Raw genomic sequence first — 12446 nt, 5'->3', positions numbered from 1 at the left:
CATCACACTTATTGCTCAAAGTAGGAGTATCAGCCGTTCAGCCCATGGTAATTGAGAACACCACCAGAACAGAGACAATTTGAACTCCGCCTCGTCACAAAGTAGGGGTCCCGAAGACCTTCACTGATGTTACGCCTCTTTTGTCCACTCTACAAAATGACAATTTAGTTTAAAATGATGTTAATGCTTTCAGGACACACTGCATTTGTAAACGTTAGTGTTCTAGTCTGACTGTGTGTGTCCATAGCTTCCTGGTTCATGCACTATATACTCTGATTTAAAATCTTGATTAAATCTTTTTTGAACCATTCACCAAATTTCACCCTAAGCCCATAAATACAGTGGGGTCATAATCAATCTATAACTCTTCAAAGTAGGCCAGAAGATAAATAATGGAAATCATAGCAGCAGATTTTTTAATCAACAAATTAAAAACATAGTAACCGAGGCTGTTAATTAAACATTATATTGACAAAAATAACCACTTTTTAAAAATGAGGAAGAAAGGAGCAATTAATCATGCCCCTTGATGTGCATAAAGTGTACCCAAAATAATAATGCAGCCTTTATAATAATAACAAATGCTTCCTGAGTATTAATGGGAAGTGTAAAGTTCCTCTTAACATTTGATTCATTCATAAACCAAATACATTTTTTCAGCAAAAGACAACAAAAAAAAATCAGTTCTCTCATTATTTGACTGTTCAATAATCAAGACGATTCCAATGCAGTGTAAGGAATCAGTCTACATTGGTTGAAATAGAACCAACTCAAGAGTCATTCCTTCGGGAATTGGATTAGAGGACCCAGCGACCCTACAGAGGATAAATGGTGTGGAGAATGAATGGATGGGTATCTGTGCTGTGTATGTTTGATTCACTAAAAACAACTGACTCAGAGTCGTTCGTTCCAGACTAAATGCTTTAGTTTTCACTAAAACTAGCAAACTAATAAAAGTAATTTGTGCCACAATCGGACTGTTCTTGCCATGCTATGTTTGCGAGAATATGTTTGTTTGTCAAAAAGAACAGTTTGCACACCAATGTCATTTGTCAATGCTATACACAAATAAATGAACCAAAATGAATAATTACGCGGCCAATCATATGTCTATCTGTAGATATAATGCAATTTAAGTGGCACCCCCCCCCCCCCTCTCTCTCTCCCCAATTAAGTCCTGTCATCCTCATGATTTTGTCTCTGTGACTTTGGTGATTTAGTGCTGTGAGAAAAATAGAGGCAGGGGACACCTGTGGAGTGTGTGATTGCTGTTATGGTGGAGAAACTGATAAAATGTAGGGGGGGAAAGTCCTCTCGGTCAAAGAACGGTCAAGCTGAGAAATAAATGCGGTGCTTAACTGAGGAGGAGGAGGAGGAGGAGGAGGACAATGAAGCGAGACAGTGCATAAGGAGAGAAAAACTGAGTATGTAAGAGGAGAGGAAAAACAGGGCAAATGAGAGCAAGAGAAAAGCAAACTAATGTACGCTATGAGTGTTTGTGCAAGCATTTGATGGCAGGTATGAGATATGCGTTATATCACAGCTGTGGCAGTGGTGTGTGTGATTGGCTTTGGCTAAAAGAGCAAATGAGCCTTGGCATGGAGAAATACAGGACGTGAAATGGAAGTCGGGCAAATATCCAAATATTTAAAAGCAGCCGTGCTAATAACGTCTGAACATATATGTGCCTGTGTGTGAAATGTATCAAATCCTGAGAGGGACAATGGGAAAGCCTGAGATAGAAGAAGAGAACCAATGGTATGGAGTTGTGCTTGGTCCAGCAGCGAGCATTGCATCTACTCCTGTGCCTCTAACTCTCTCATTAACTCGGAGACAGAGAGAGCAGGTGAAATATGAGAGGAGGAATGGAAAGTTATCGGCATGGCTGCGTGTCTGTGAATGCTGGTGCCCCAACTGCTAAATTAAGTTTCCTCTTGAATTGTGTGGCCCACATTTTGAGTGTGACAAAACCAATTAAAACTGTGAAGTATGAGTAGCAGTGATATGTTCAGTATGTGCATGTGAGTTAACTGACACACTCTAGAGAAGATTCTAAGCAGTCAGACCTTGCTGCTTCATAGAAGATCTTAAGATTTCACATTTAATCAAAGTGAATATTGGCTGAAGCTATTAAAATTACAAAAAAGCACCATACAAATCATAAAAGTGAAAATGTGAAATACCTTGAAAATGTGGAGACTTTTTGTTTTTTATCTTCCGATTGCATTGTGCATTGAAATAGAGGTCAAGATATTTAAAAATAAATAAATAATAATAAATCACCTTTCTGTTCCGCAGAGGAAAGTAAGTCAAGTTGGGGACAACATGAGGTTGAGTAAATGATTACTTTTTTTTTTTGTTCTGGTGAACTGTTCCTTTTAGTAGTAACTGTGTCCCAGTTGTTTCTCCTAGAATTATTTACAAAAAATGGTAACATATGACCCAGTATTACGGAATTAATTAATTATTTGTATTAATTATTTTTATAATTAATTAATTATTTTTTCCTAAACTCTGGGTAGTTTGTACAAAACCAGCTTGAGTACAGAATAGTTGTTAACAGTGCAACTGAAAGTACATCAGAAATGCAATTCCAAACTTTCTTTACTCTGTGGAACACGAAATTCCATCCAAACAGTAAAGAAGAAGAAAAAAATATATATAATTTAAAATTATTACCCGAAAATTGGGGGAGGGAAGAGAATCAATTTCAAATGTAAAAAAGTCTCCATTTGCTCTGTTCAATCTCATTACATCTATAAAAAAAACAGTTAATAAATGAAAGAGATCTAATTTGTGAGTGACAGTGGATACATTTCCATGCAACCAAATAATCTGTTAGTAATCAGATTGACAGCTTAATCGAACTGAGACGTTTACACCTTCATGTAAATACCTTAGTCGATCCCATTGAGCTTGAGCCAAATTAAATTTTGATCGGATTGAAAGGGGTGGTTTATTAAAGAGGTTATTCCTTTTCTAATCCTATCGAGAGGTCATGTAAACACTTGATCGTACAGAAGACCGAAACTGAAAGGACTGTGCCTATGCCGTAATATAGAAATAGCATAAGGATGACGTATGACACTGAACGAGCTGTTCTTCCTGACGAATAAAATGATTGTTCCGTCATTCTAAAATTCTCCTCTTACTCAGCATCTATGAAGTAGAGCAGTCCCACCAGTCCTTTTTTCGGATTCTCATCCACAGGCGACTGGTTTGGGCACGGAGGGGCATTTTTACTGTGTGATAAATATAAGCAGCACGGCACAACGGTTCGTATGCTCATTGCTTGCACATTTTGAGCAGAAATGGATAAATATTAAGTCTGCCATTTACAACAAATAAGGAGCCAATGTAGGATAATAACACCGGGAAACTCTGTATATTGGTGCATGTGTGCATGTCAAAAAAATCAATTCTGATTTAAAGTTTGTGACATAAACGTGCACATCAACCTGATCAACTTTGTTTAGAGTTTAGTAAACACTTTGTATGGCTATCACCAGACCAAGCTCAGTTTAAGATTGAACATTGGTCTGGGAAGTCTGCTCTGTATTTTCTTCTGCAAAAGAGGCATGATAGACGAGCATAATTCAAATGACTCTGTATGCAATTGATAGTCCTTTAACTAATCAGACCACAAGAGGCGTGATCAACAGGCATCGATCCTCTATCCGTCATCACGTTAAACCCAAGGGGGTAATCTAGCACTCGGAAAGGGTTCCACCCATTGCTAACCAAGCCATCACCTGCTGTTAGCATCCCATTGACTCCCATTCATTTTTGAGTCACTTTGACAGTGAATAACTTTACATCTGAGGCGTTTAAAGACTCCATTTGTCCATTGTTTATTTCCAAAGAAACACGACAATGCATTAAAGGCTCCGTTACCTTGTATCTTACACTATCGCCCCGCAGAAGCTGTTTTTGTAAAAATAGGCTAACGATTGCGTCATAACCAACGCGACTCTGTTGCACAGTTGAGAAATGACCTGAGGAGACATCAGAAATGACCTATAGACCTGAGGAGACGCTCGCAGGCAATCTTTTACTGTCTATGAGACAGTCGGTGGGACGTGGAAACAAAGTCTGTTAAAGTCAAGGGAGAAGAATGAGGAGAAGCCCATAGTGAGCGAAAAACAACCGCCGTTTAAGTCAATGGGAACACTCTGTCCATTTCTTTTACTGTCTATGGTTAAACCTGCCAATAGCATGCCAGGTGGATAAGCCAGTCTGTGATTGGTTCCCGCAAAAGTGTAACGGAAGCAGTAGAAATGAACGTACAGGTTTCCAGACTGAGCTGCAGGGCGAAATCAAATCGCCGGCAGATCGGGCTGGGTTTACCCAGTCTAGTAAACACTACATTCAGATTCATCAATCGGAATGAATTCAGTCCGATTGAAACAAAAGTTGTGCCAGTGTCTCACATGAACCCCTTCTCTCCGCCGTCCGCAACAGCTACGAAATCTCTATTTTTCCCCAGCCACAACGGGCCTCCTCTGATCCACACCTTAGAGAAATTGGTGAGAGATTGCTTCATTTTTTTTAAAGGAGAGCTGTCATTTTTCATGAGGCAGATTGTTTTTCCCCTGCCATCGCCGTCCATGTTCACAGCACGGTTCAGAGGGAGACAGTACGAGGAGCAAACACTTCTGCAGTAATTGGGTACAGGCCGAGAACTTTGGCGTGGCCCAGCGAAAGCCGATGTGAGCCTGGTAGGAGAAAAGTAAACATAAAAAGGAGGGGAGCCAGGGAGACTGTCGGGGTCCACAGGGACTCGCACGAGAACACAAAGCATTAACATAATGAAGCTGGGGGTTGCGTAAACAATCTACCGCCCTGTTCTACAGGTGGCACAACATCTCCAACAGTGTCCAGCCACTGGTTCTATTCATTCGAAACGAGTCTGCACACACTCTGACTTGATGATCGATAGGAAAAAAACAATGTTTTCTGCATTTTAAAATGTATGTCTTAGCTGGCTGCTCGTCTTACACAATATATGATTTTGTTGAGTCATTGGAGATGCATTCTGGAGCTCTGCTTGAATTTTTATCAGACAGCACTAGTTCACAGCCAGTAGCGGTCTCTAGCTCATAAGCGTGAAACGGAATTTGCTGAATTCTGCAATGTGGCGCATTATGCTGTGGCATTATAAAAAGAGCCTATAATATGATATGACCTAGTAGGGTCTAATCTACTCTCTAAGGATTCCCTACACACTGTGCCTCTGACCAATTCAGAACGTCTTGTTACAGTACAGAATAGCTTTTTTCATATGCATAAGGAATATGGAGATGCCTTTTAGGCTTAAAATAATATGCCTTTCAAAATAAGGTCTGTAGCGGCCACGACCATTGATCAACAGCGTAACGGTTCTCTGTAAAATAAAAATCTAACAAAACTGTTCATCACCAGATGTACAGTAGCATAATAATGCAGGCTAAATGCAAGTTAAAATGTTTTAGTAATTAAATAATTCAAGTTAAGGCAATGGTTCAAGAGTTTGCTACCAAATAGTACAGTATTTACGCTCAGAAAAAGAGGTACAGTGCTGTCACTGGGGCAGTACCCTAAGATACCACAGTGAAAAGGTACATCTTTGTACCTTACTCACCCTTAAATGGTACATATCAGTACTTTTAGTGCAAATTAATACCTTAAAGGTACATTCAGTATTAGTATATTTTCGGTTATTATAGTGTATTTCAAGGTACTGCAAAGAAGGTGCAAAACAACATGGTAGTTAGTGTTGGATATAGCCAACTATGTTTCAATAGGTCATAATATTAATTTAAAGGTTTACTTCACCTAAAAATGAAAATTCTGTCATTTAGTCACCCTAAATGTGGGAGTGGGGGGTTATATGATCATGATGTCAATTGCTGCCGAGAGCTGCTAGGTTACAAACATTCTTCCAAATATCTTTCTTTGTGTTCAGCAGAAGAAAGAAATGCATACAGGTTAGAAACAACTTGAGGGCGAGTAAATGACAGTTTTATTTATCGGGTAAACTATCCCTTTAATCACTACTGAAACTGCTAAACCTAATAGAGACTAAATACACAGCATCCGTTTCAGTCATTTTGCTTTTCTGTTCATTTTTGTCCAATACTACAACTCAATATTATTTCACATGCTGTGAAACAAATGTCAGTATAAGGACCTGAATAATGCGATAAAGGTTTTGCATCATTTTTTTCAGTGTATCATTATATTCCCTCAGAAATTGCTAGTAAATTTCACAAATAATTACAAAGAAACGGCAAGTAACACATTGAATAATACCTGCAATTTTGAAGTAGAAAATTGTATCCATTTTATTCCCCGCTTTTACAGTGTATATGATTTTATCAGGAAAGACAATATGTCCAAAAAAACGTTGTTTTCTTAGTGCACCAAAATAAGATAATCAAGATATTCTTTAAAATTGCTGTGAATTGACAAAGAAAGAAAAAAAGAAGGAAAAAACACAAATGAATCTGAATTTCTAAATTCCTCCTCTCCACCTGAGTCCAGATTACCAGCTAGCCTGCTGGTTTAAATGAATATCCGATCGAGTCTGAAAGGGATGCAGGATTTCTGCGGAGCACAGATGCTATGCATAATTCTCCCTCATCAGAAGCAAATGCATTATCGTTCGTTCTTTAATCAACGCAAAAACAACAAGTTCTCTGTTAAAGAGGCTGGATACGCATTCATCCTCTCTCCAGGCTTCAAGTAAAACAATATTCAGTAGATGCAAGCTAAATGACTGGCTGAGGTTTCCACAGTAACAGGTTACGAAGTGTGACAGACACACACACACGCGCACACAAACAGGAACGGCACACATATGGCATATCACTGAAAGGCAGACTTTGTTTCAGGCTAACGATATTCTGTTCAGCTCATGTTGGCAACATCTTCTCCCTCAGCCCATTGCGCCTTCAATCCTGTTCTAATTCTCCACATATAGTCCGCTGCCCCACTATCCTAAATTTCCAGCTTTAGAAAAAACAGGAATCGGTACAGGTGACAGATTGTCAGGCCTAGAGAAAGGGGAAATGAGGCGGGGGGTGGGGTAATGTCAAGGTAGGGGATCCCTTAATCGTCTAGTAGTGAAAAAGTAGGTTACTGGGGCTGCTGGGAATGGCGAACAACAATGTGGTGGAGACAAAACTAGAGACAATGGTGAAGACAAACTCTGGCCCAAAGAAAATAAGTGTTTGAGAGTGTTAATACTTGTCAGTACAGTGTCAAATTTATAGTAAAAGGCTCAGTTTTGAGTTTTAGATGTGGAAGATGCCTCAGAATACCAAGATCTGACATACTTTATTATGATTGTACAGCATCATTCCACCAATATGAGTGTGCTTGACTACAGCATGTACATTAAAGCCGGGTTATAATGTTTTTCTCTAATCTGATTAATAACTTTTGGCATAGTCAAGAGAATATGTACACAAATCTATTTTTATAATTTCTCAGTGTCTGATTTCCATGGGTGGTAAAACGTTATTTATTGTGGCAAGCAAAGAACATAATGAGCCCAATATAAAAGGAATGATAATGCATTGAAATACTCAAAGTGCAACCCATTAAATGCCTGGTTAAACTCAATTGCGGATGCTTCATAAGATGTAAAAAGCGCTGTAGACGTTCAGTGAATGTGAATCTCTAACATATACGATGAACTCATTTGACGGTTGATGAGTAAGCTTTCCCAAGCCTTTAGAAACCGGTCCCACTTGTTTTCATTCATTTGTAAAAATCGCCCACTTTCCATATTAACGGCTCAAACTGGCACACCTGCCATAACATGTTGTGCATGAGGACTCATGATTAACATTCTGACCTCGAAAAGACACACAAAGAGAATAAGCAGTAAGGGGAGTGCGTGGAATGAATACAAAACAGTGAACACACTAGTAAATCCAGAAAATATATCAACTAAATTCATTTGTCTAAATCCATGAATGCACAGCTCAAACAGTTACATTGTGCTTGACAAAACTTGTAACCTGCAGCACACAGATAAACGGCAAAGAATGGACTTCAGGTGAACTGGTTTTCAGAATGACTTGTTAGTTTTGGACAGTACAAGCTCTGTAAAGGGTCCAGCCACAGACCTGTGGGCCAATCAAGCCCCACTGAACATAAAGCATAAATGATCCCAGCTGCAGCCTACAGCCTCTAATAGGAAAACAAACAGAGCATGACCATATTTACTGGTGTTAGAGAGTGTCTATGTGCAGACACACTTATACACAGCTCTCCCATTACTTACTGCAAACCTTGCAGCCAAAAATTGAGACTGCAGTTAATTTGGATGTATGGTTTCTGGACCACAAGCAGTGCAGCCATAAACTTGATGTGTATAATTAAGGTAACATAGACAAATAACAGAATGAAATAGTGGCTTCGGGGTTTTGAAAGGACTTTTTTTTTTTCACTCGATGTCTCAGTCAATGTTAGAAACACGCTAATGACCATCAGCAGTAACAAGCCAGGAACAAAAGGACTCCACAGCTGCATACGGCATACTAATGCAGCAATGATTAAAAAAATAATTTAAAAAACGCTGCTAACGGAAATGAATCCACCGAAACCAAACGAGGGAATAGTAGATACTGTGAACAATACAGAAGGTTCATGTGTGAATTATAATGCATCGGTTAGGCACTGGCGTGAAGCTACCTCAGCCCAGCACGTGCTCTCTTATTGCATTTGCTAGGCAAAACAGCATGATAAAAAGAGCTAGAGACCAAAGCAGTTTTCATAGGGCAATCTACGTTTATTTAAATAAAAACTAACTGAAATACAAAAATATGGACTCCAAAAACAGAAGAATGTTCGCTGCGGTTGTTGATAACAGAATGAAAACAAAGGCTCGTGTGTTGTCGCCTGTAGGGGTTTAGAGGAACTAATGCAGCTGGACAGATGTAAATATAACGGAGCACCACGTTTAATGTTAAAGCTCTTCAGTCAAATAAGACACTATGGTGGCAACCTGTTTTACATGCATTCCTTTAAACCATTAGTTTTAAGGTTGTTAATTTTAATTAGTAGTAGCCCAAGTAGTCCAATAGTGGCTAGTATCTTTTCAATGTCACTAGCCTAATCATTCCTTCAAATAGTACTTTGCTACAAGTCACTTTTCTAATAATGACAAGCAACTATACCATCATATATATATTGCAAATTGTTGCCATTGGATTATTGGTGGATCAGATATGAACAATTTACTTCCAGTAACATTAGTAGCCATTAATTGGGTTACAGTGTCCATTTTTAGCTACGTTTAGATACTAGTAGCTATTGTTGTTCATCACAAGTGTTACAAGTAACATTGTTCATCTCACTTTGCTTTCCACTTGTCATATGTAGCCTAGGCTAATGACACGTCAGAACGGCTACTTTAAAGTTCAGACAGAAGTCCAGCTAGTACGATTAAAAATGTTACTAGTAACTTTTGGAATACACAATAGGCCTACTAGTATCTATTTAAATGCTGATAGGACAACGGTAAAATATACTAGAAACTATTTCAATAGTTACTAGTTAATAATGAAAACAATTCGTTTAAGGAATAAATGTCAAGACGGCTTGCCACAGACATATGAACGCATCGTGGTCACCATCTGCCGCAGCAGAGCTCGGGTGCGAATTTGAAGGGACTGTCATGGGCGAACTGTGATGAGGGCTCACCTTATGTTTTATCTTTTTCCTTTTTAAAGGTACAGGGTGACTTTAGTGGGCCATCGGTTCTCACAGCACAACCAAATGGGGCGTTGTCTTTGCCAAAAACATGTTCACACAAACACGCACAACCCTCCCAAAGTCCTGAAATAAAGGTAAGCAGCCCTTGCTCAAGGCATGCAGAGTCCTAATCGCTCATTCCTTCCCGGTCACCAGCGACAGCTCCTTCAGAATGCCACTGGCGTCCACGCGCCGTCTCTCGCGTATCATGTCCTCCAGGCTGCGGAACATGAGCGTGTGTGCGGTGCTCTCGGACAGGTGCACCTTCAGAAAGTAGCGCTGCTCGACAGAGTGCGCCTCCCCGCCCGCTTTAAACTCCCGCTTGCCGAAACGGCACCAGGCTGCGAAACTTTCTGAGTTCGTCCAGCAAATCTCGCCGCTGCTGAGCCCCACGTGCCCGCTCGCGTTCTGCATCACCAAATCAGCGGGCAGCGGCCGGTAGCGGTACCGATTGTTCACTATCCTGCCCTGTCGACCGCAGCTGATCTCAAACAAGCTGTCCTTGCGGATCTCCCCCTTGTAGAGGTGAATAACCTGGTCCTCCCCTTCAAAGATCGCCCAGTGCGGGGGTTGTGCGTTGGCCACTAACTCCAGTAGATCCCCGGGTTTGCACATGGTCAATAAAGTTTTCACAGAATAAACATTCAGGTCCTCGTTCTCTCGTAGTTTGGAGTATATACATTCCTGGCAGCAGAACGCCGAGTATTCGATCTCGTTAAGCGTAATCGGACCGTCTTTGCTCGGGCTGTTGTTGTCTTTAAAGCTGTCCGACTGCGATCGATCGTCCAGCTCTTCCTCCTCATCGGAAAAGAAATACGCCACACCAACACGCAACTCGTCCTTCTCGATGCCCGATGGATCCCCGGTGGGTAGCTCGCTGTAGTTCAGGTGGGTGATCCGGTCCAGTTGGTTTCCCATCAATAACAGGGCAGAGGAGAGACATGGAATACTGCTTCTGAAATACAAAAGGGTTATGTGAGTGTCATACTGGTGAAGCGTAATTATTCTGACGCACCCGAAATGCTGTCTAGGTACAAAGCCATACATAGTAGTCACCTCATAACACAATAAACCACGCGCACCTGGGTGCGTAAACAAGCCAGTCGGCAGAGCGCGGCACAAAGAGGAAAAGGGCGAGTCGATGTTGAACTGCTCACGAGGCGCATGTTAATAAGTTCACAACACCTCAAACGGACGCATACCTGCGTATTTCCCCAGGACTATGGCTAATGGTCCTTTCTCTCCATCGGTGCTTGTGCTGTGTGTCCCGCAAGGTCTCCAAAACAACGCGCTACCTCCCCCTTACGTGTCCTCCAAGGTACACTGGCTTCTCTAACACTTTGCAACGCCGCACTTTAAATAGTCTAGAAAACTCCGCCCCGACCAGTAAAACCTGCCCTCCTGATGGCGATTGGTTCAGAGCTATCATGAAAAACTTAAACCTTTGCTCCGAGGCTTATATTACAGATGTTTGTGTTGTTCACAGCCTTCAAGACCCAAAGGTTTTGGCAGATTTGTCAAATGTAACAATAGGCTTGAAATAGAGCTAGACGATTCATTATAAGGACATTTGGTTTCTGAATGGTTGGTTAGCACTGTCAAAACAAGTTACAGCTTCTGTATGCTTGGAGAACACTTTATTAAAGCAATATTTGGGGTTCAGTGCATAATGCTGGCATAAATTTGATGACCACGAAAACTATTTTGATTATTCCCTCATTTAAAAAAATTAAGAGAAGATCACAAATTAAGCTCTTACAATGGAAGTAGGGATTTTTATTATAAAAACATAACGAAGCTCATAATTACAAAATCACATTAAATCTTTAGTATTTTTAAGACTTATATTTTCACATAAACATAGTTGTAAAATTAGTTATAACATTAAACAGCTTAATTTTATGCATTTATAGGTAACACTTTACAACAAGGCTTCATTATGCTAGTTCATGCATTATAAGTTAATAAGTTAACTAACTGACTTATTAGATTAATTAATGCTTTAAAAGTAGTTTTCACTGTTAGTTCATGTTAACAAATGGAACCTTCTTGTAAAGTGTTAGCCATTCACCTCTATTGTAAGTGCCTCACTGTAACCCAGATTTTTTCATCTATTTTTAAATAAAAGGAGGGACAAGTCAAACATTATTTAAACAGAAATCAGCATTATAAAACAAATGCTGTTGACTGAGCTTGCATTAAATCTATATGATAGAATAGATGCTGTTTTCCTGTCAGATCTGGTGTGAACCTCCGAATCCTACTCCCTCACACGCAGAGACATATATAACACTCACACAACCTGTCATGAGACTCGGACAGTCGAGTGACTGAGTAATTCCTTGCGGCATCTTGCAGCCATTCATAATCAAGGATTTGCTGAAATGAAATTTCAGCCCTCATGCACACGCACATACACAGTATTGACACACAAGCCATTCTGACTACCATAATATGCCATATGCCCCACGCATCCCCACACAAACAAGGCACTCTAGTGGCAGGCTTGAAGTTGGAATGATTTAGATTATAATTATTCTGCAAAGACAGATCCAATTATCCACCAATGAAATGAATAGCCCTTGTGTCTTCCTAATACACCACCCATCTGTGGTTATGTAGTCTGCATGCATGTTTAGTATAGATGCTTTACACTTGTGTGTGATTGCAAGGAAGATAATCTATCTGAAAGGCAGATAAAG

At 40.1% G+C, this 12446-nt stretch overlaps 1 protein-coding gene across 2 annotated transcripts; it reads right to left on the bottom strand.

Moving 5' to 3' along the window:
• Positions 1-401: 401 nt before the first annotated feature.
• On the bottom strand, positions 402-11082 carry lratd1 (LRAT domain containing 1). 2 transcript variants are annotated; one of them, XM_067417667.1, is made up of 2 exons: positions 10947-11082; positions 402-10699 (listed from the first exon to the last, which is right to left on the bottom strand). In XM_067417667.1, the coding sequence occupies exon 2, from the start codon at positions 10660-10662 to the stop codon at positions 9880-9882; it is 783 nt and encodes a 260-aa protein (XP_067273768.1). In that variant the 5' UTR covers positions 10663-10699; positions 10947-11082; the 3' UTR covers positions 402-9879. The 2 variants fall into 2 exon arrangements, with proteins under 2 accessions (XP_067273768.1, XP_067273767.1); XM_067417666.1 differs by lacking the exon at positions 10947-11082 and adding an exon at positions 10801-10940.
• Between the last annotated feature and the right edge of the window lie 1364 nt (positions 11083-12446).

This window comes from Pseudorasbora parva, chromosome 15, assembly GCF_024679245.1.
Source record: "Pseudorasbora parva isolate DD20220531a chromosome 15, ASM2467924v1, whole genome shotgun sequence".
NCBI lineage: Eukaryota > Metazoa > Chordata > Actinopteri > Cypriniformes > Gobionidae > Pseudorasbora > Pseudorasbora parva.
The sequence above is the reverse complement of the archived record's forward strand: the minus strand, read 5'-3'. Positions and strand labels throughout refer to the sequence as shown.